At 38.5% G+C, this 22,409-nt stretch overlaps 10 protein-coding genes across 10 annotated transcripts; 6 read left to right on the top strand and 4 right to left on the bottom strand. All coding sequences in view use genetic code 12, as the record gives it.

The window, feature by feature from the left end:
- Nucleotides 1-148: 148 nt before the first annotated feature.
- DASC09_003590 (uncharacterized protein) lies at nt 149-1,441 on the top strand (the record flags this gene model as incomplete). The annotated part of the gene is made up of 1 exon (XM_064993962.1): nt 149-1,441. One exon carries the CDS (start codon nt 149-151, stop codon nt 1,439-1,441), a length of 1,293 nt encoding a protein of 430 aa, XP_064850034.1.
- Nucleotides 1,442-2,801: 1,360 nt separating this feature from the next.
- Nucleotides 2,802-4,380, bottom strand: DASC09_003580 (sugar porter family MFS transporter; the record flags this gene model as incomplete). Its single annotated transcript, XM_064993961.1, has 2 exons — nt 2,802-4,249; nt 4,305-4,380. 2 exons carry the CDS (start codon nt 4,378-4,380, stop codon nt 2,802-2,804), a joined length of 1,524 nt encoding a protein of 507 aa, XP_064850033.1.
- A 400-nt stretch (nt 4,381-4,780) lies between these two features.
- DASC09_003570 (uncharacterized protein) lies at nt 4,781-6,355 on the top strand (the record flags this gene model as incomplete). The annotated part of the gene is made up of 1 exon (XM_064993960.1): nt 4,781-6,355. One exon carries the CDS (start codon nt 4,781-4,783, stop codon nt 6,353-6,355), a length of 1,575 nt encoding a protein of 524 aa, XP_064850032.1.
- Nucleotides 6,356-6,878: 523 nt separating this feature from the next.
- Nucleotides 6,879-7,360, top strand: DASC09_003560 (glutaredoxin; the record flags this gene model as incomplete). The annotated part of the gene is made up of 2 exons (XM_064993959.1): nt 6,879-7,089; nt 7,206-7,360. The coding sequence occupies 2 exons, from the start codon at nt 6,879-6,881 to the stop codon at nt 7,358-7,360; spliced, it is 366 nt and encodes a 121-aa protein (XP_064850031.1).
- Nucleotides 7,361-8,593: 1,233 nt separating this feature from the next.
- DASC09_003550 (pepsin-like aspartic protease) lies at nt 8,594-9,997 on the top strand (the record flags this gene model as incomplete). Its single annotated transcript, XM_064993958.1, has 1 exon — nt 8,594-9,997. One exon carries the CDS (start codon nt 8,594-8,596, stop codon nt 9,995-9,997), a length of 1,404 nt encoding a protein of 467 aa, XP_064850030.1.
- Nucleotides 9,998-10,588: 591 nt separating this feature from the next.
- DASC09_003540 (NAD(P)/FAD-dependent oxidoreductase) lies at nt 10,589-11,743 on the bottom strand (the record flags this gene model as incomplete). Its single annotated transcript, XM_064993957.1, has 1 exon — nt 10,589-11,743. One exon carries the CDS (start codon nt 11,741-11,743, stop codon nt 10,589-10,591), a length of 1,155 nt encoding a protein of 384 aa, XP_064850029.1.
- Nucleotides 11,744-14,371: 2,628 nt separating this feature from the next.
- DASC09_003530 (Zn(II)2Cys6 transcription factor) lies at nt 14,372-16,651 on the top strand (the record flags this gene model as incomplete). The annotated part of the gene is made up of 1 exon (XM_064993956.1): nt 14,372-16,651. The coding sequence occupies one exon, from the start codon at nt 14,372-14,374 to the stop codon at nt 16,649-16,651; it is 2,280 nt and encodes a 759-aa protein (XP_064850028.1).
- A 104-nt stretch (nt 16,652-16,755) lies between these two features.
- Nucleotides 16,756-18,384, bottom strand: DASC09_003520 (Vba1 protein; the record flags this gene model as incomplete). The annotated part of the gene is made up of 1 exon (XM_064993955.1): nt 16,756-18,384. One exon carries the CDS (start codon nt 18,382-18,384, stop codon nt 16,756-16,758), a length of 1,629 nt encoding a protein of 542 aa, XP_064850027.1.
- Nucleotides 18,385-18,952: 568 nt separating this feature from the next.
- Nucleotides 18,953-20,170, bottom strand: DASC09_003510 (uncharacterized protein; the record flags this gene model as incomplete). Its single annotated transcript, XM_064993954.1, has 1 exon — nt 18,953-20,170. One exon carries the CDS (start codon nt 20,168-20,170, stop codon nt 18,953-18,955), a length of 1,218 nt encoding a protein of 405 aa, XP_064850026.1.
- Nucleotides 20,171-20,597: 427 nt separating this feature from the next.
- DASC09_003500 (aspartate aminotransferase family protein) lies at nt 20,598-21,911 on the top strand (the record flags this gene model as incomplete). The annotated part of the gene is made up of 1 exon (XM_064993953.1): nt 20,598-21,911. The coding sequence occupies one exon, from the start codon at nt 20,598-20,600 to the stop codon at nt 21,909-21,911; it is 1,314 nt and encodes a 437-aa protein (XP_064850025.1).
- Between the last annotated feature and the right edge of the window lie 498 nt (nt 21,912-22,409).

Here is a 22,409-nt window from a genome sequence, read left to right as displayed (position 1 = left end):
GACGGACCAAAATGGTGGCTATTTTTATCTCAGCCTCCAAAAATGGGTCAGCCCGTCAATCATTATAAATATATCCCTGAATTTCCGGCCCAACTTTCTTTCCCTGCTCGTTTTTTATGGTTTAGCAAATATATATCGACCACTAACCATGTTAACTAGACTAAAAGCAGCACTACTTTTCAAATCTTTGGAAAACAACAAAGCCATTCGCCAGTCGTCTGCCAACATCCAAGAATTGAACAATGAAATTTGCAAATTAAAAAATGAGGCCATTCAAGTGCCGGTTCTCAAGGCGAAATTGGACCTTCTAGAAAATGAATTGAGGTTAGAAAGACAGAAACTTATTGACCAACAACAAGCCTGGGAAGCCTTGAGAGCTCAAGAGGTGCAAGAAGAAGAAGAAGAAGAAGAAGAAGAAAGCAATGCAAGCTTGTTCAATAGTGACAATCTCTGGCTCAGCATTGAGGAAAGGATCAATGAGGAGGAGGAAGAGGAAGAAAGGGCTGCAAAAGAAAATAAGAAACAAGTTTTGAGAAACTCTAATGGTGGTGAAAACTTTGCTCCATTGTTGGTTCCTCCAAGATCTCATAGAAGACTTGAATCTACTTCCACTACCTCTAGCAATGGTTCATCACTTTTCTCAATTAAGAACGAATCATGCAAATCGAACACCGAACTCGACTTACAGTTGGCATATGAGGAAACTAATACCTCACTTTTGGAGAAACTTAAGTATCAAGAAATGCAAAACACCGTTTTGAGTAAAAGACTCTCGGAATTACAGGTGCACCTTGATGAAATGAAATTGGCTCCTGAAGTATCTTCCCCACCAACCTCCAAACAGTCAGATGCTTTCCCTAGTACCCCTGTTTCTTATAAATGCAATCCTAAAAATTTGACTGTCAACATTGATCTTTCTGAGCCTTCATTGTCTCCATCTTCCAACAATTACATGTATCAGCAAAACGCTACCAGATCAAACATTTCACTAAACATTCAAATTGACTCCCCTACTTTTTCACGGGTGACCTCTCCTGCGATGTCCAATTACTCGCCAAATTCTTCAACTTTTGAATCCCCATTCATTTCCCCTACTGATTTGGCTTACAAGCAATTGACCGATCCCGAGAGAGTGATCCCTTCGTCTGAAACAAGTTTGGTGCGTAACCAATACTTCAACAAGACTCTCAGACGGAAAGGATCCCATGAAAGTTTATTGTCGATGAACAAAGGTCCTTCTAGTCTTTCTCGTAAAGTTAGCAGACCTCAGTATTATAACTTCATGGCCAAAGATCAAGGAGAACTTGCCAATTCTACTCATCATCATAGTCCTGGAAAGCACAATAGTATGGGGACCGCAATTAAAAGAAGATCAATGAACTTATATCATAACCAACTAAACAAAATATCTAGCCGTCCAAAGTCTACTGGATTCTTCTAATTATTATTATTATTTTTCCTGTTTTTCATTCTTTCGTTTTTGGGTTAGTTAAGGGCAGAATTGTTTTTCTTTTTTACCACTTCATTTTTTTTTTTTTTTTTTTATTTTGCATTTTTGGCATCCAACTTATAAGAAAATTTTCTTTCTCTTGTTTACACCCTTCTTTCTTTTTTGTTTGTTTTTCTATCATTATTTTAGGTTTTCACTAGCTTCACTCATTATTTTGCATTTTAATATCGGCATTATCTTTCTACTTCAGGCAACTGCTTTTTACATCTAATACCCTTGCTTTTCAACCTTCGTCATTTATTATGCTATAGATTTATTGGTCCTTTTTGTGATTTTTCCCTTCTCGAAATATAAAATATCAAACCAAATTGAACTGTTGTAAGTATTTGTATTCCAGCTGGAATACTAACTCGAGTTGAAAAAAAAAAAAAAATCATACTATGATTTCTCCTGTTCAGAGTAAATGCTGATTTAGACTTGACTTTGTACGTCTGGGTAAATTGATTGGACACCCTGAATTTTCAAAGCAATATTGTGCTAGTAACACAACTAGAAACATTTAAGAATACTTCTTTTTTTTTTTTTTTTTGGAAAACTCAATATAACTTAGCATCAAGAACCTCAGGCTTTTTATCTGTTTCAAAATTTCTTAAAAGTATCATTGTGATTAGATCCTTGCATGAATCCAATAATGAAAGCCTTGGAGTGACAAATATTAGAATTCTAGGGATGCGATTTTGGGAGATGTTTAAATATACTATCGGTGAAAAATTTACAATTTCAGCTTGTAGGCCTGGTTGAGTGGTATCTGCTCTTCAGAAGATTTAATAGGACAGTCATAGTTTAAGAACTTGTGGCTACAAGAATATGAAAATTAGTATTGATAGATTAAGTAAATTGTTGGGATATGGCTGAACCATATTTGCTACAAAGTAATTAGATGTCTGAAAGTTACTTTGCTTTCACTCTTCATTAGTGAAAAACTGTACATATTAGAAAGATCATGAGTTTCAGGAATATCTCTCAAGGAATAAATTGGATAATTTAAAGAAGTGCTATAAATCAATATCTTGGTATTATCTGATGGGTCATCTACGATACAGAACTTTTACTCACTTGTTTGTTTGCCATACAGAGAAAATGCACGAAACAAAGTTTCTTGAAAATCAGTGTATTATAGAGATTATATAACTCGATATTTTGTATTATTATAATTTGCACCCACAAAAATCAAGCACAACATTCCATAATTTCCCATTGACCGACTAAACTTAAAATATTGATAATAATAATAATAAAAAAAAAAAAAAAGAAAACAGAAAAGAAAAGAAAAGAAAAGGAAATGAAGTTTTCACTCATTAATGGAGTTGGCAACAGAATTTTTGTGCTCATACTCCCTCTTGATATCAATTTCTTCAACATGCTGATCTAACTCTTTAGCATAATCTCTAGAAGGCTTCCAACTTGGAATGAAATACGGAGCTTCCTTCCAATAGCTGTCCATGACTTCAAGCGGAATCTTTCTGGTCTCCGGCATGAATGCCCAGAAGAAGATGGCATTACTCATACAACAGAAAATAAACGTGTAATAAAACTTCCAACCAACTTGATCCATCGCCACGGTGGTGACTTGACCAATCATTGTATTGAAGGCAAATGATACCATTGTGGCAAGACCAACCCCTTTGGCTCTCATGGCTAAATTAAAAGATTCTGACGGAATGACCCAAGTCAACGGACCAACACCATAACTGAAGATAAAGTTGTAGATCCAGGTGCTGGCAATGAACCCAATTTGTGCTCCACGATTATTGGTAGTTTCTGCCGGGAATTTCGCAAGTAGAATTGCTCCGATCACAAAACAGAAAGAGCATCCAACGTTTGAAAGGATCAACACCCAACGACGACCAGTGAGATCAATTGTGGCAATACATAGTGCTTGGGCTATCAAAGCAATAATGGAATTCACAGACTGATATAACAATGTACGACCGGTGCTCAAACCAATATTGGAGAAGATCACAGGGCTGAAGAATTGGATTGCACTGACCCCAGTCATTTGAGCTGAAGCTTGTAAAGCACAGGTAAGAACAATTCTTCTTGCCCTATCCTTGGTTTTGAAAAGACCAAGCCAACCAACTGATGGTCGACTTCTTTCAAGCTCGACTTCGCTCATAATTTCTTCGTATTGTGCTCTGGTTTCTGAAGCATCAATGTCACCATGAGAATGAAGTTTCGCAAGAGTTCGCAACGCAAGGTCTTCTTTATTGTTCTTGGCTAACCATCTTGGGGATTCTGGAAGGAAGTAAGTTGCGAAGAATAAAATTCCTATTGGCACAACTTGAAGGCCAAGTGGAAGACGGAATTGATTTTCGCTACCAGCGAGACCAGTGTAACAACCATAGGCGATCCAAGAAGAACATAGGGCACCAATACCCAAAAAGAACTGCTGAAGAGCAGTGACCGTACCTCTAATGGAAGGGTGTGATAACTCCGCTTGAAACAATGGGATGATCATACAAAGAGTACCGACGGCAATTCCGCTGATAAAACGTCCAGCCAAAAGCATCCCCATGCTAGTACATCCTGCTTGTAAGCATCCGCCAATGATGAAAATCAAACTGGCAGTGGTGATGGTATACTTTCTTCCAATGTAATCTGAAAGATACCCTGCGAAAAATGCACCAAAGAATGCACCTCCAGTGAACAATGAAACGACTGCACTGCTTTCATTGGTGCTTGGATGAAACCTTTCGATGAAGGTTTCACTAGCAATTACTTGAGCAATGACGGAAAGGTCTATGGAAAAATGTTAGTCAGGTATCCTATTATTGAAAAAGAGGAAGATACGCACCATAACCGTAAGCAAAGGAGCCTATTGAGGCAAAACAGCATACCAAGAACTGGTATAATTTAGGAGGAATGGCCATTTCTAATACATATCAAGATTATAGAACAATTGTGCACCTATAGAAAGAGGTATCAATGAGTAAATGTGGGGGATATATATATATATATATATATATATATACATGTACAGATCCGCTATGTCGAACCAGAACGGGGAGTGGACGCATGTCATTATGCAGCGTGGGGGTGCATTGATCGCGCTTATCTTTGACGTCTTCGAAGCCCCTCTTAGGGTCTACCCACCATTAATCAGCACCATTCATCCAGGCGGTGATATATTTGGAAATAATAGTCTACTTCTGAAGTTGAGGGGTTTATTTCTATTATGATATAAGACATCCCCTCAGCTGCAAAGATTCCAGGCGGTATCGCAATTTTTTGTCAATTCTTTAACCTAACTACTCTACTTTCTTACAAATAATGTCGGTATACGGTCAAACCATCACACCAGTTAGATCTCTTAAGAACTCTTCCATCACTGTTGATCCGAGAAGAATATTAGCCCCGGTGGATGAGCGCATCTATTCTGGATTTGTGGAGCATCTCGGAAGATGTATTTATGGTGGTTTGGTAGACTACAACAAAACCCCGAAAACAAAGGTCAATGGTAAACGTCACAGAGAAGATGTTTCCAAGGCCATCAAAGATCTTAAGATGCCAGTGGTTAGATGGCCCGGTGGCAATTTTGTTTCCTCTTATCACTGGATCGATGGTGTTGGAGCTAGAGAAAACCGTCCTAGAAGACCGGAACTTGCTTGGTTAGGCGAGGAGAGTAACCAGTTTGGAACAGATGAGTTCATAGAATGGTGCCACGAAATGAAAGTTGAGCCGTACTTCTGCTTGAACATGGGAACCGGAACTCTTGATGAAGCGCTAGGATGGATAGAATATTGCAATTCCACCGCCAACACCTATTACGCCAACTTGAGAAGGAAAAATGGTCATCCTGCACCTTATAATGTCAAGTATTGGGGCCTTGGGAATGAAGTTTGGGGTGACTGGCAAGTAGGACAGATGACCAAAGAAGATTACGCTAAGAAGGCTGCTGAATGGGCCAAGGCTATCAAATTATTGGATCCAAATGTCCAGTTGATCTCCTGTGGTTGTACCGGGTTAGATAATTGGGATCATCATGTCTTGGATAAGTTGATCAACTGGGTCGATATGCACTCCATACACATGTATACCGCTCATGATGAGTATATCAAGAACGTCACTGCACCAGCAGCGGCGGAGACCGCGATTCAAGTTACCAAAAATTTGATTGATTTGGCGACTATACAACACCCACCAAAGGCTAATGGAGTGAACTCATTGGAAGCAGACTCTAAAAAGAAGGTCAAAATTTGTTTTGATGAATGGAATATTTGGGATCCAACTAGGGCAGATGGAACCAAAGGTGCTGAGGAGAAATACACTCTCAGTGACGCACTTGCTATTGCTTCATGGCTCAATGTATTTATCAGACAAAGTGAAAGCTTAGGAATGTGTAATATTGCTCAGTTGGTGAATGTTATTGCTCCGATCATGACCAACGACTCGACAGTTTTCTTACAAACCACTTATTGGCCATTGATGTTATTTTCCAACTATATGAGAGACGGCCACGCTTTAGATTTGCATGTTGAAACCAAAATGTACACCGGAGCTACAGGAATAAACGATGGTAGTTATAAATGGATCCAAGGCAAGTTTGGCGTGACTTTATTGGATGTCAGTGCCGTTAAAAAGATAGGGTCTGATACAATTTATATTGCAATTGTCAACAGGAGCGAAGATGAAGAAGCCAACACCAAAATCGATTTCCATACAAAGATCTCCGGGATACATGCGTGGGAGCTCTATCACGATGATGTTTTGGCTTCTAACAGCTTTGAAACTCCAGATAAAGTTGTATTGAAGGAAAATGACTGTCAGATTATTCAGAATGAGGACAAGAGTGTGAATTTTACCTTTCAGAAGCATTCCTTTACCCTTTTGGAGGTTAAATACTGATATTTTTTTTTTTTTTTTTTTAACTTCCAACTCTAGTCGTACTTTGCAAATACAAGAGAGATATGACACAAATTTTTCCGGGTCGAGAGGGGATTCGCGTAGTTTGGACAAACACAAAAAACTTGTTTGTATTTTTTTTTTTTTTTTCTCCTCGCAACGAAGGTCCATTTTAATAACAGAAAGCCTATCACTATCGGATTACAGGAAGATATTCTGGTGGATCCGGTGGGTGTAAACAAACAGTATCGCATATTTTGCTGAGATCCCGAATAGAGGAATGTTTATTAGGAGGTTATTAATGTGTTTACCGTGTTTACCTTGGGTGAATTAATAAATGCGTTTCTTGAAGTCTTATTTCATTCATTCTTATTGTAGGTTTATTGAGCTTATCTCACATTTGCAGGGTTAGGACTCCTCACGTTACCCTCCTTAGGGAGACCAGCGAAATATCGCCATCGCACATGGAGAATACTTATTTATCAGAGATGGGGATGGCAAATTTGTTCAATATTATCGATTATAAATGATAAGCTGGTTATATCAGACCTTTTTCCAACCTAGAAAATTATTATCACCAGAAGAAATGAGTGCCACCGTGGACAAGGTTAACGCCTGGATCAAAGAAAAGCCAATCTTTGTGGCTTCCAAAACTTACTGTCCTTACTGTCAAGCTACTTTGAAGACTTTGGACGAATTGAAGGCTGATGCTTATGTTGTTCAATTGAACACTATCGGTATGTTCTGAAATCCATTTTGCTTTTATCTACAAAACCTTTTTTTTTTTTTTTTTTTTGCTTTATTTTATATGTTCGTTCAGGTTTTGTAGAATACTTACTAACAATGCTTGTAGATGATGGTTCAGACATCCAAGATGCTTTGTACGAAATCACCGGTCAAAGAACCGTTCCAAACATCTTCATTGGCGGTAAGCACATTGGGGGTAACTCTGATTTGCAAGAATTGAAGGCCTCTGGTAAGCTTGATGCTCTTTTGAGTGATCTCTGATGTGATGGTCATTACATTGAAAATAATTTAGAGATTTAAGCAAATATTCTTGTGCCTTGTTTTTTGATTTTTTATGGCGTTGGTATACTTAATTGACGTCGTTCCTTATTGATGAATAAGATTCTTTAGGGGGAGGGAATTCAGTGTAGATATTATTAATATTAGGTTTCTGAAAAAAAAGCCACTTACCAATTGTAGCATCAATCAATCAATTACGAAATGGATGTGAATCAAAGCAGGTAGATTTGGATGAAAATACAAGTAGGCTTTGATAGCAAAAGTATGAATTGATGCACCTTTTCTTCCCGAAGCACAATTTTTGATATATCCATCTGTCTATCTGTCAATTTTTATTTTATTTTGATTGACTACATTGCTTTCTTTGTATTGATAAAAACCATAAACTCGATTAAAGTGCTTGCAAAAAGAAGAGGGATTTTGTAATTGGAATCAAGCGCCACCAACTTTTGCATGTAGAACATGATCGAATGCAAAGGCATACACCTACAGGTTACAGTATAGCCGTATATCCATTATTATAATAATATATCCTTTTTTCCTGGTGCTACTTCTTGTTGGTTAACTGAACGGGTGCTTTTGCAACCGCCGGCGTATTGTAGGTATCGTGCAACATCATGGAAAAGGGTAAGTGACCCTGCAACTATTTGGGGAGTTTGTCCTCGATTGTGGTAGCCCAGAAGCTGTCAACAATGACTTTCGCTGCCACCCATTGCGATAAGCAGAAAAAAAAAGTATAATAATAATATATACGTCAATCTCAGAGAAGATATTAATATATCGGATCATTAAGACAAACAATGAGACAGTTGGTTGAGGGGATGGTGCACTCATACGCTTTTTGTGTTGTTCCAGAGGTAACTCGCTTAGCGCACGATCTATAAACACTCATCAACCATGGGAAGTGCAGCCTCACGATACGATTCGGCTGAGACCTACCGCCACAATGTCACTAAGAATCTTTTTCAAAAGGAAACAATTGGAAATAATAATCACCAATTGTGGTACTTAATGTTTGCCCATTACATAAATATAAAATGGAATCAGCCGTTCTTCAGTGTGGGATACACACACAGTGTATCATTTATATTCATAGATATACATATTTCGAAAACTTTTTTTTTTAATAGCTAATCAACATCTAAATAAAACTTGTTGTGAAAGCTTTATATCAATTCATATATACAAATGTTAATGCGGCTCACTATCCTCTTTATGGCCAGCTTCTTGGCATACCTTGGAGATGCTTTATCAATTCAAAAAAGATTTGTCAACATAACCAGTACTACCAATAATGTGACAAAAAATGGTGATGGGCTTCTTGAAGGTGTGGCAATCAACAGAATCAAATCAACGATATCTCAAAAGATATTGGGGATAGATAGCAACAAAACTTATGTCCATATGGACTTTGCCGTACAGTCTAGCGATGAACTTATTGAATTGAAAACTGGTTCATTGCAAAGAATGGCTACCAATTTAGTCAGCAAAACTATCAATACAGACAATGGGGTTTCTAGAAATGTTATGAGACAAGTTTCCGCAATGCCTAAATATGCCAAATCACTATTAAAGAGACAACATTTGCCTTTTGAAAATATTGTCATTCAGAATAAAAAAGTGTATTATTCAGTCGAGCTAGAAGTCGGTTCTGATAACCAACCGGTTTCTGTTGTTTTGGACACCGGCTCATCTGATTTGTGGGTTCCGACTTTTCAACTTTCTGCTGGTATAGGCTATTTCAATCCAGACACATCTACCTCTTATCAGCTGAGTAATTCATCATTTGGCATCAGCTACGGTGACGGAACCTACGCAATTGGAACTTGGGGAAATGACACCGTTTCCATTGGCGAAGATGTGAATGTTAACAATGTAATCTTGGGGGTGGTGGATAATTGCACTGCAAGCCAAGGGGTTTTAGGAATCGGATTGCAAGGCAACGAGGCACAAGGGAAGAATTATTCTAATATGCCAATGTTGCTACAGCAGCAGGGATACCTTGATAACATCACTTATTCTTTGTACTTGGATAGTGCCGATAGTGGTTCCGGTAGCATTTTATTTGGGGCTATAGATTTGGAGAAATATCAAGGAGAATTGACAACTTTGCCGCTTGTGAATATAAATGATGGCGGAATGAGCACTGAAGTGCCAGTGGCGTTCTTCGTGAACGTTACATCGATTGACGGTACTGATAGTACTTTGGCAGAAACGACGTATCCCGGACTATTAGATTCTGGAACCACACTTTTATACGCTCCGACCGAAGTTTACGAGGCCATTGGCGAGAAATACGGAATGAAAAGCGAGGTTGGTTACGTTCACTTTTGTGATGCCTGGAAAGGACAAAATCTCACTTTCAATTTTGAAAATGACCTCCAGATAAGGGTTCCAATGGACGATATGATGTACAAGTTACTGTACAACAATGGCTCGACGGTTTCGGTTTTAGGGTTAGACATGTGTTTGGTTGGTGTTTTGGAATCCCCTGGAGACTATTATGTCTTGGGAGATAACTTCCTTAGGAGTGCGTATGTACACTATGATCTCACAAATGGTGTTGTACTGATGGCACAAGTAAAATATACTGATAACTCCCTTATTCAACTCGTTTGATTTTTGGAGATACCATCAATTGATTAGTAGCTTGCTTATTTGTGAGATCTCGCTTTTCACGTTTTTACCCGCTATACTTCATCTGGTAGATTTCATTTTTTAGATTTCATTTTTTTTTTTTAGATTTTTTCTTCTAGACTTCATTTGTTAGATTTTATTCAGGTTTTATTGTTTAGTGTTTCTTTGCAACTTTGAGTGCCAGTTTATGTAGTAAGATTCATAGGAATTGAACAATGTAAATCGAAGACTTCTAATAGACTTTCACCAAAGCTAATTTATATAAGGAATTAGTACAAAATCTATTATAAGGAAGAAATCACAAGCTCGAAAAACCAATTCTTTAAAAAGGCAATACAGAAATCGATTAAAAAGAAATAAAAAAAGTTCAATTAAAAAAGAGTACAGGAACACATAAAATAATAGATCATAAACAACCAGCACCTTAAGAAACAAAGCAAAGAAAAAAAACATAGTATAAAGCAATCCGTATAAATAAAATAGCAACTGAAAAAAGAGGGGGGGAGGTAGGGAAAAGCGAATCGTAACACAAACATATAACGAGTCAAAAAGAAAAGATCAAACCGAATTGACCTATACCTTTCCTAACACTTCGTCAAGCTTATCAGTGTATAAATATTTACTTTTTGCCTGGACAACAAGAAATTCTGGCAATTTGATAACCCCAATAACTGGAAGTGTTAATTGGCCAACACCGGCCTTAGGTCCTAAAGAAATGCCAATAGGTTTCTCTCTATTTTCAAATTCTCTAAAGACATTTTTGGAACCGGTGAGAAGGGCATGAACATTTGTCTTCAAGACTTGGATTTGTTCCTCTCTATTGACCATCTTTTTGCCAGGAATGTTATTGATATCACCAATTGCAAAGATGTTAGGATATTTTAAAGTTTGGTAGGTCTTTTTGACTTTAATGAAACCTCTGTTGCTAAGCTCCAAGTCGGTTAAATTTGTACGTGGAACGTTTGGTTGTGGGCCGGTACAATTGTAGAAAACATCGACATCTTCGATCACAGAATTGGAGGATCTGAGAATAACAGTACGTGGATCAGACTCATCATACAATGCAACATCATGAAGCATCAATGTAAGATTCATTTCTTCTAGTTGTCTTTGAATTGAGTGTCTGATGGTGTATTTATAGTGCTCATCCAAAACGCTATCGGATGGATGGACACAAATGATTTGTTTTTTACCGGTTGCCAATTGCTGCTTGAATCGATAACCCAATTCGCCAGCCAACTCGCTCCCGACAAATCCCAAACCAGCTACCACCACTTTCTTTGCATCTTTGAGTTTTTCAATTTGGTCATCTAGATAATTCTGCATGGACTTTAAGTCTGAGCCAAAATCTTGGGTAGCAATTGGATGTGTCCATTTGGCACCAGTAGCAAGAATCAAGATATCATGGGGGATATTTAGATCATCGTCATTAGTAATGATGATATCGGTCGATTTATCGTCGAAATTGAGGACATCCTTGGCAACAACAATCTTGACACCTTTGGCAACAACAGAGCTAAGAGGTCTTGTCACCTCTTCTGGATTAAATCCTTCGGTTACAAGTCTATGGGTGGCCATCAAATTGAGAGCAAAGTCTTTTTTGGAAATCAAAGTGACTTCATAATGTGGATAGGACTTGGCAAGGGTGTTGGCAGCATTAATCCCAAAGGTACCGGCACCAATGATGGTGACTTTTGGAATCTTGATATTCCAATTTGAAGAGGACATGGTGATAATTGGATAGGGATTACTGTTTTATTTTTTTTTTTGTCTTTTTTTTTTTTTTTTAGCAGATCGCTTATTTCAAGCAGGCGAGAAGTAAATAATAGAAATATTACAAGCTGAGAGATATGGTTACGCTTTTATACGTTGGCTGTCCGGGGTTGAACTGATGAAAAAAAAAAAAAAAAGAAAAAAAAAAGAATCTAGTTGAGCACACTACTGTGCAATGATAATGTACTAAAAAAACAGACACATAACAGTACTCCAAAATGACGAGCAAAAGGAATGCGAGAGAGACTAATTGTGACCGCCACAACATTTATATGCTCAAATCGTGAAGAAAGACCTAAGCTGACTTGTCATGTTGACTTCTTATTAACGTCGGAGTTGTTACTGGGCGCCGTTGTGATGTCGCACTTTACAACCGCAAAAAAAAAAAAGAAAAAGAAAGAGGAAAAAGGTTATCTGCAGATTAAAAACTCAAACAAAAAAAGCAAGAATGAAATCGGTCTTTCTTCCTCCAGTTTTGAAGAGACAATTTCACACAATAAAGACCGATGTCACTGAGCTTGATGACCTCTGTATTTTTCCCAAAGTTGTAATTTATAACAATATATTTCCTATAAAAAACCATAGTTCATATAAAACAAATGAAGATAAATAAACTGCGATGTCATACCTTTGATATAGAATAGCAGCAACGTGTCTAGATGCATTGGTAGACAATGCCAAGTGATAAAGATAACAACAAGCAAGAAAACACACACACACACAACAGAGATAGTAACATATGGTCGATGTAATGGCAATAATCGCTTCCTAAATATTACAGGCTCTTTATGTTCACACAATCTATCTTGAATCTCAGTTATTCCACAAGGAGCCACAGCTGAGGAATAAGGGTCTTATCAGTAATTCATGGTCATAATGTGGCCACTACCAGCCACACCTTCGCTCCAGCCAGACAACCACTCTGCGTTACCTGGGGTCTATAATGAGACTCCACCGGCATCCTTTGCTGTTACTCTTTGGATATCTAACCTTTACTTTCACATTTGCCATCTCTCTTACATCCTCATCGAATGAAATAGTTTTCTTTTGACCAATTTGATTTTTAACTTTCTGCGCGGTGAGCTAGCCTCTTTTGACCATTGCAGCACACTGCAGGGATTGGCGTCTTGCGAACGCAACGTTTCTTTTAAGGTCCGTCAAGTCTATCTCTGTCTCACCACCACCATCACCATATATTCTTCTCTGTTGTGGCCTGCCCTACGTTTCTGGTTTTATTATTTACTGCAATTCGGAATGCTGAAGCTTATTGTTAAACACAGCACCAGCTCCATTGACTGAATATACGCGTGGCCCACCTGGCTTTAATATTCCATCATATTATTAAGGGGAACCTGTCAGAATGTGGTCACAGTATGCCACATCACGCCTCCGACTCCTCCGGATAGCCGCACTGGATCTTGCTGATCAATAGAACTTGGCTTGGATATCCAATACCCGGTGTCTTCCAAATACATAACCTTTAATTTCAGCTCTTATTTTTCCTTTCGTCACTAAATTTATACTCTTTATCCAAATGCAACCGCGCTGTTTAATCTATTTGATCTGACTTCTCGTTCCCAGAATTGTGTGAATCCTAATAGAACCCATTTTGGGAATCATGCATGTCTGTTAATAATTTTTTGTCCCGGACGTTGAAAAGCGTTTTTTCTTGCATACTACAATAGAAGACGCGGTTCCCCAGGTTCTTTTTCATATATTGGAAACCAAGTCATTGGGCTCTCCGAAAAAAAATGTCGTGGTGATCGATCTGAAGGTTATATTGTACGGTCGTCATGTCATTAGTCTTGATACCTGCTATCTGGCCTTATACCTAGATTCACCATAAAAAGAATTTATTATTATACGTGAGTGCGTTTTTTTTTTGGTTCGTCTTCATATATGATGAGACATACCACCACTGTGCTATATTACACTTACACTAGTATATTGTTGACGAATGGGTAACTTCCATTCCACACAAATTATATACAAATGATGCTTTAGTAGATAATTGGTTTCTGGTTTATTATAATGCTACCGTAAAATGCGAACAGTGCTTTGCTAGTAAGCAAGGTGTATAAATATTGCCGAGTCCAGGTGACATTGGACTTCCACTGATGTTGGAAGTAAGGGATTATTATTTAAGAACCTATTTAAACGTGCGCCTTCCGTATGAACTTTATGGATTGCAGATATAACTAACAAATTATAATATTATTCAATATCCATCAATAAAACCCAGCCAGTGGCTAATTCATGTAATGTCTGATGATAACTTACCACTAACGATGGTGCTACCTTAAGACGAGCCGAGACGAGAAAAACGAAAATCATGTTGGGTCTGACACCATGAATCTTTCTATCAGATTATTATGCTCGTAGAGAAAACTGAGGTGCTACTGCTATTTGTTTTTCTTTATCTAAAGATAGCTACCGGTGTACTCAGAGATGGCGGTTCTGTCCGAGGTGAACAGATACGTTACCCTGCGTTAGGATGAGCGGTGATTATCAAATTATGCCAAAACCAGGTATCTCTTACGACAAGAGATGATTTACCGGGAACAAATCTCACTTTTATCAAGCATGGAACCAAAATCACCTATTGCTTCTAAGAAAAAATCTTTTCTAGCTTGTATATCGTGTCGATCCAAGAAAGTTAAATGCAATATCTTATCGCAATTCCCGTGTGCCTCCTGTCTGAAGTTGGGGCTAAAATGTGTCAGGTCAACCATTGATAAGCGGAAAGAAAGAACAGAATCTGAATATATCAAGCAGTTGGAGAGAAAAGTCAAACTCTTCGAAGAAGAAAATCTCAGAATATCTACGCAGCTAGACGGCATTGCTACTGTGTTGAAAGATCTATCAAACTTAAAGGATCCTATTGTTCAAGAACCTATAAAAAATAAAGACAATATACCCATACACGATAACGATAATAATGATAATAATAACAGCAATAGGAATAGTAATGATAACTTGATATACCAGCACACTAATAATGCTTATGTCAAAAACACCATCAATAACAATAGTGACGGGATCTCTTCCTTGCTAGATCAAAGTCAATCCCAACAAACACATTCTTCATCAGATAACACTGTCAATTTCCATGAAAGATACCCGACACCAAACGATTTGAAAAAAATTGAGAATAAATCAATTTCGGTTTATGGGCCTACTAGTGTTTTTGATAGTGTGTCTTTGGTCAAATCAGGAAACAGTCAAGAAATGGAAGAAATCTTCATGCTCAATAGAAACCCAGTAATCGTTGAATGCATTAAACAATTTTTTAGCTGGCAATATCCTGATATTCACGTTTTTATATTCAGAGAAGCATTTTTGCTCGATTTTTACCACGCTAAACCAAATTCTTCATATTGTTCTAAAGAACTTGTGTTCGCCATTTGTTCCATTGGATCTCTACTTTCGGAAAATCCAAATATTGCCGCAAAGTCTATGGATTATTACGAACAGGCTCGTGCGTGGTGCTTTGCTAAGTACAATAAACCATCAATAACCTTGTTGCAGAGCCTATTGGTCCTTGGGTTATATGATATCTATAATGGCCGCAATGACAGTGGTTGGATCTTGACAGGTATAGGCATGCGAATTGGTTACAACATCGGGTTCCAATTGAGCCCAAAAAGTTGGTACTTGGATGACGACCCAGGTCCCAAAAGTGAGTTCAGCATAGAAATCAGAAGCCGGATTTTCTGGGGCACTTACTTGGTTGACCATTTGATCGGGCTATTATTGGGTCGGCCTTCACTGTTAAAAATGAATGACACCACCATGAGTGAGACCATAGCCTTACCAGACATTGAATGGATAGACGAATATTCATTTCATTACAAGGATTTAAAGCCAGAGATTCTTTTAATATGCGACCCTCTTATTTCCGTGGTGAAGTTGATGGATATCACAGAGAACATGTTGAACGATATTTTCAATGATAGGCAAGATAAGACCACCAAAAATTACGAAATCCCAGAGAAATTACTCTTGTTAGGAAAATATAATTTGAAAATCTCACAATGGAGAAATAGTTTGCCGGATACAGTGGCATGGAATGTTCATGATTTGGAAATAATTGGAAGTGATCCTACCAAACTAACATTCAAACTATTGTATTACATTGTTGTGCTTTGTTTGAACCGTCCCTTTTTAAATGTCGGTGGCACGAAACAGAATAGTAACTCATTATTGACGGACTCAGCACTCATTTGTGAAACTGCTATCAATGATTTGTCCGTGGCTGTTAGAAAGTTCACCACAGTGCATGGATATAGTAAGTGCTCTATTTTAATCATCTACTGTTGTGTCATATCCATATCTGTTATGCTTTTGTCTCATGGTAGCACAATTGCAAGAAGTATAAGAGAAAAAGGGGTTTTTAGGTATAAGTTTTTGCTCTTTATGGCAACACTAAAGAGTTGTGCTAGGATCTGGGGATTGAGTGATAAGTCTTACAAGATGGTTAAGGCTAAATTGCTCCAGGATTTTAGTGTGGATGTGGATAAAGAGTTGGAAATCTTTGATTTTTCTCAGCAATCTCATGGCGAGATAATGACAGCACCAGAGCAATCTTCTGATGATCATACCACCAATTTTGGCATTCGTAACGATGTGCTATTCGGTGCAAGCCAGCCATACTTTGGTTGTGTTGAAGACAGAAATCGAATGGAAGGTAATAATACCCATGACCCAAATCCTAATCCACTTCAAGGATTTTCCGAAACCAATATCGACAACGCGGGTGATTCATTTGGCGGGCCTCCCATATTCATGAATTCCACCGTTTTTTCCAGCTGGGAGCCATTGTTCCCAGATTACATATTTGATAATTTCAACTATAAGAGCTAATTAACACAGCTGATATAATATTTAATATTTATTTAAAATCATACTTATTTGCTATATATATATATATATATATATTTTAATCACAGTATTAAAACTCTCAAGATTCAGGACAATTCATTTTCATTTATGAATAGACTGCTACCGGCTACTAGTGTGCCTGTTAGTACCACGAACTTGAAGACATCATGACACGCAGAGTTATAAGCAGCAATAATCAACGACTTTGCAAACTCTGGCGCACTTGTGTGTGCATAATTGACATTTATAAGGGCTTTGCGAATCACCTTTTCTACCAACTGTGGATTTTCCTTGACATATTTGAAATTATTCATCATGTTATCGTGCAATGATTTTTGCAATATGGCACTGGCCAATGAAACCCCCAAAGTGCTTCCTGTAGATCTGAAACCATACTGAATAGATGTTACCAAAGCATGCTCGGTGTTTGACACCGAAGAGACCATTGCGATAAGAATTATGGTGACCACCGATGCCATACCAAACTGGCAAGGCACTAAGATGGTCATTTCATAAAATAAGGAGTTCCCGTTAATTGAAGAACAGTATATGAGAATTGATCCGCAAAGATTGATCAATGAGCAGACAATCAATAACATTTTGTATTTCTTGAATATCTTAATGTAGACCCCTGCGAATATTGAGCCAACTGACGCGGCAACCGCACCAGGAATCAATCTGATCCCTGATTCATAACTTGATCTATCGTGGACCGCTTCCCAAAAGAACGGAAGATATAAAAGAATGCTGAATGTGTTCATTGACAATACCCAGCATGCAATCGAGCTCGAAAAAACAGTAGGGATGCTCAATAACTTCACAGGTATGACGGGATCCTCGATGCTCAATTCGTAAAAGTAGAAATGGAGTAATCCTAAAACCCCAAAAATAATGAGTAGCACAAACCCAATACTATCAAACGCAATATCCTTCCCTCCGACAGATGCGGCAAGCATCAACAAGAAGATCGAACCAATCAAGACAACAGACCCATGGAAATCAATGCTCTTAATTTTTTCGGTATAAGTTTTTCCGTTGATTTTGTGGTGGTCTGCATGGATTTCCAAGTACAAATAAGTCAAGACCCCCGATATCACACAGACTGGAACCTGTGAGAGAAATGCCATTCGCCAATCAAAGTACTTTTGGAAAAACCCGGCAAATACTCCACCGAGTCCACTTCCCACCCCATAGAAAATATTGATATACCCTTGATACAATCCCCGTTGATCCAAGGAAACAATATCTGATAATATGATTGCCCCCATTGTGTTGAACCCTCCTCCGCCAATACCACTGATCAATCTTCCGAAAACCATAAGAGATAAGGAGTTGCTGATACCAGAACATAAACATCCCAACCCAAAGATGAGAACGCAGAATAAGGTCACCTGTTTTCTGCCAAATATATCCGAGAATTTTCCAAAGATGGGTTGGAAAGCAGCACAAGATAGTAAATATGAGGTAGCTACCCAGGAAATAGATGGTAAACAATCAAGGTCGCTGGCAATTACACTTAAAAGGGTTGCAACAACCGTGGAGTCCAAGGCAGCCAAAAAGACGTTGATGAATAGACATGAAAGAATAATCGCGAATTTAGTGTTGCTGAGTTTCTGGAAGCTGTGCTCTTGTACCGAGGATTGTTCTTGAGAGATGGAACCATAATCTGTTGACAATCCCGAGCCCAAAGCTTGCTCCTCTTCTTCACGAGCCATGGTTCTTTAATAATTTCAATTGTATTGTTACCACGTATGAGCAAAGAATATCATAAAAGAATATCAGCATGGTGTTATTTTCCGCGAGTCAATCTGAAGAAATATCTGAAAAACTCGAGATTTTTAACATTTCCAGAGTAGTTGTTTTTTTATCGTGCCTTATCTGGACCCAAAACGGACATGATCTGCGCTCAATGGAGATCAATGCCCGACAGACCCTTTATTGAAAATCCTGAGCCCGAAAATTACCATTTTGATCCTTCGAGCTAATGAGGATAGCTTTGCGGTTATTGATAGTAGTATGGGAGCTATCAATAGCTGTAGGAGCTCAGTAAGAAAACCTATAGAAGGTGGAGTACATCTCCTGATGTCGGCTTGAATAATATCAGGTCGCAGTGTAACACCATGACCACCGGGACCGGAGTTAAGGCGAATCCTAACAGTTATGGTCTACTTACAGCAAGCAATATTTTACTAATGATCACTATTATTATTTTATAATCTAAGAAACACTATTATTATTATTTTATAATCTAAGAAAAATTCTCACGGATTTGCAGAAATAAGATTAGAGATTGTAAGTGATAAGATTCTTATAGCCAATGACCGAGTCATACAAATCGGTGACAGTGACGAACTCTGCCTGGGTATGGGCAACACTAATACTACCTGGCCCATAAAGGTACTTTTTCACATCGATCGATTCAAAGTATGGGATATCGGTGGCGTAAGCACAAGCAATGAGCTCAAACCCAGGGACGTCAAATGAAAGATATTGTGGCTTCAAGTATTGAACAATGGTCATCTGGGAATGCTCGGTGTTGAAAAGCTCTTCCACATAAGCCTTCACCTTTTCAATATCGTCAGCGACACGAATGTACATTTCTGCCTTGACGTAATCTGGAATAATGTTAGCAGCCACACCACCGTGGATTGTTCCAATGTTAACGGTGGTTGGTCCCAATACAGGGGAATATGGCAATTCAGCATTCAAAAGGGTATTAGCCTTGCGCAAGTAAAACTCGATGGCACTGAATCCAAGCTCAGGGTACCCAGAATGACTCTTCTTACCCCAAGCTTCGACATCAAAACGGAAGTTGCCTTTGTGACCTTTACTCAATTTGTTTTCTGTAGGCTCACCAAAAATTGCGGCTTTGCTCCAGGTGGCATTTAAAGATTCAACAGCAGTCTTCATCCCAATGCCATTGTACTCCTCACCAATGACAAACAACAATGAAACATCGCCCTCCTTGATGATACTGGCGTCCCAAAGCTCGAAAAAGGCGACGATTTGGCCAGCAGCTGGCCCCTTGGCATCACAGGCACCGCGAACGTGGATTTCCTCTCCAATTTCGTGGTATGGAATGTTTCCCTCTGGGTTGGTGTCTATATGCGAGGAAACAACAATACTGGTGTCTCTGGTTTTTCCCATGTATGCATAAATGTTGTGTCTTGCAAGTCCAGTGACACTTTGGTGTTCATCTTCGACTAATTGCATTTCAACAGTCATACCTTGCTCCTCAAGAACATCACGAAGCCAGTGCATGACTTCGTATTCATATCCCACGGTAGAATCGATCTTGGCCATAGCTTTCAACATATCAACGACATCCCATCTTTTTGAAGATTTCACTGAATGATGATCGCAATCTATTTGTGAGTTTTTGGAAGACGATAATAGAGGTTGTATCACTGACATCTTGAATGGAGACAACCCCATGATGTTTGCGGCATAGACTCTCAATACCAAGAGCGAGTAAACTAAGAAAACTGATTTCAAAAACATTATTGGTTGTCAATTGGAGAAGTAATCCAAAGCTCGAGTGGCCGTAAATATCGTAGTGACAAATATCAAGAGTTTTATATTCTCAGAATTTCAACCAGTGTAATAATGAAAAATAGAAAAAAGAAAAGAAATCTGAGCTAAAGAAAAAAAAAAAATGATTTACTGCTGATTCAAGGAAATATTTGCCCGACCTTATCTTATCAAGAGTACCGTGGCCTGCATATGCACCACAGCCCGTCCCGGGGGTCAATATCCGAGAAAACCTAAGCTGTCCGGAGAATAACATGTTGCAGGTAAATGAAATGTAGCAGGTATCCCTTGTATAAATATACATCTGCTTCTTTCTATCTTCCGAGATGTAGTTATTCATAATATTCAAAACATTACAACCCAAATAAATACAAACCATACACAAGAAATACACATCATGACAGACTATCAAATCACGGACAAGAAATTCTGGGAAATTGCTGACTCCAAGCTTTTGTTTTTCGGTGCTCAGTTCACCCGTGAGATCATCACAAGATCTGAAGGTGTTTACGTTTACACCAGTGATGGTAAGAAGATCTTGGACTTCACCTCTGGTCAAATGTCCTGTTTGATTGGCCATTGTCATCCTGAAATCAACAAAACCATTGCTGAAAGTTCCTCAACTTTGGATCACATTTTTTCAGGAATGTTGTGTCCATCGGTCATTGAGCTTGCCGACAAACTTACTGGTCTCTTGCCTCCTGGTTTGGATAAGACCACTTTTTTCAGTACCGGTGGTGAATCCAATGAATTTGCTATCAAGTTGGCCAAGTGTGCTACTGGAAAGTTCGAGATCGTTGGTTTATCTCTCTCATGGCACGGTATGACCGCTGCTGCCAGTTCCTGTACATACCAAGCAGGTAGAACTGGCCAAGGCCCCTTGACTCCAGGTTCCTTGGTCTTGCCAAGTCCAAACGCTTATAGATCCATCTTCAGACACCCAGATGGTAGTTATGACTGGAAGACCGAGTTGGAATACGGGTGGTCTTTGGTTGATGCTCAAAGCACTGGGTCTTTGGCTGCTGTCATCATTGAGCCAGTGATGTCTTCTGGTGGTATGCTCGTTTTGCCAGACGGGTACTTAAAAGAAATGAAAAGGCAATGTGAAAAGAGAGGTATGCTTTTGATTGTCGATGAAGCGCAAACTGGTATTGGTAGATGTGGTTCGATGTTTGCTATCGAAGACATGGGAGTTACCCCTGATATTTTATGTTTAAGTAAAACTTTGGGTAATGGTTTGCCATTGTCAGCTATTGTCACTAGTGACGCCATTGACAAAAAGGGTCAAGAAAACGGATTCTTGTTCTACACCACCCATGTCAACGATCCTATTCCTGCTGCCGTCGGTGCCAAAGTCTTAGACATTGTTATTCGTGACAACTTAGTGGAAAACTCCAGAATCAGAGGTGAGCAATTATACCAAGGGCTCCTCAAGTTTATGGAACAATACCAAGCCATTGGTGATGTCAGGCATAAGGGCTTGATGTTTGGTTTGGAAATCGTGAAGGATAGAGCGACCAAAGAAAGTGATCCTACCAAGGCAGCTTTGTTAGCCAGTATTATGATGAAACACGGTCTCTCGGCTAACCTTATTGCTGTCAAGGCCTTTGGTGGTGTTTTCAGAATGGCTCCACCAATTTCTATCACTGAAGAAGAAATCAATGAGGCTCTCAGAATCATAGGAATTGCTTTCAAGGAAGTTTATGGTTAATCAGATTTTCTTTACTTGTATTCATCATTTTTATTCACTTGTATTCATCATTTTTATTCATCCTTTTATTTGATAGATATCTCTCAATAAATCGTAGTCTATTTCATTATTAATGTTTATCTCTACTGTAATACACTAATGCCAAAAGGATTAGTTATGTTATACTAACGTAAAAATTATCAAGAGCAGTGACTTCCTTGGCCACGTTACGCAGGTGAGATGTCCGATAAGTAAATCATCAATAAGTTGAGCACTGAAGAATGATCACTTGCTGACGAGGAGATTTGATTTTGGTATCATCATCAGTAATAGTGATGTTTCATAAGATAAACATTAGCATCTGAAATTTTTCAGAAGCTGACTCAAGGATGTAATATTATTGAAACATCGTTGACACCTTAACACTAGTATCTCGACGTTACTACAGATAAATTCCCTGTGCTGAAAAAATAGTTCTCCTAATCTTCGGAAAAGAAAGAGAATCGCTGTACCGCGTCT

The sequence above is a fragment of the Saccharomycopsis crataegensis genome (assembly GCF_037102585.1).
Source record: "Saccharomycopsis crataegensis DNA, jcf7180000000072, whole genome shotgun sequence".
Lineage (NCBI taxonomy): Eukaryota > Fungi > Ascomycota > Saccharomycetes > Ascoideales > Saccharomycopsidaceae > Saccharomycopsis > Saccharomycopsis crataegensis.
This window is presented reverse-complemented; position numbering and strand designations above follow the sequence as displayed.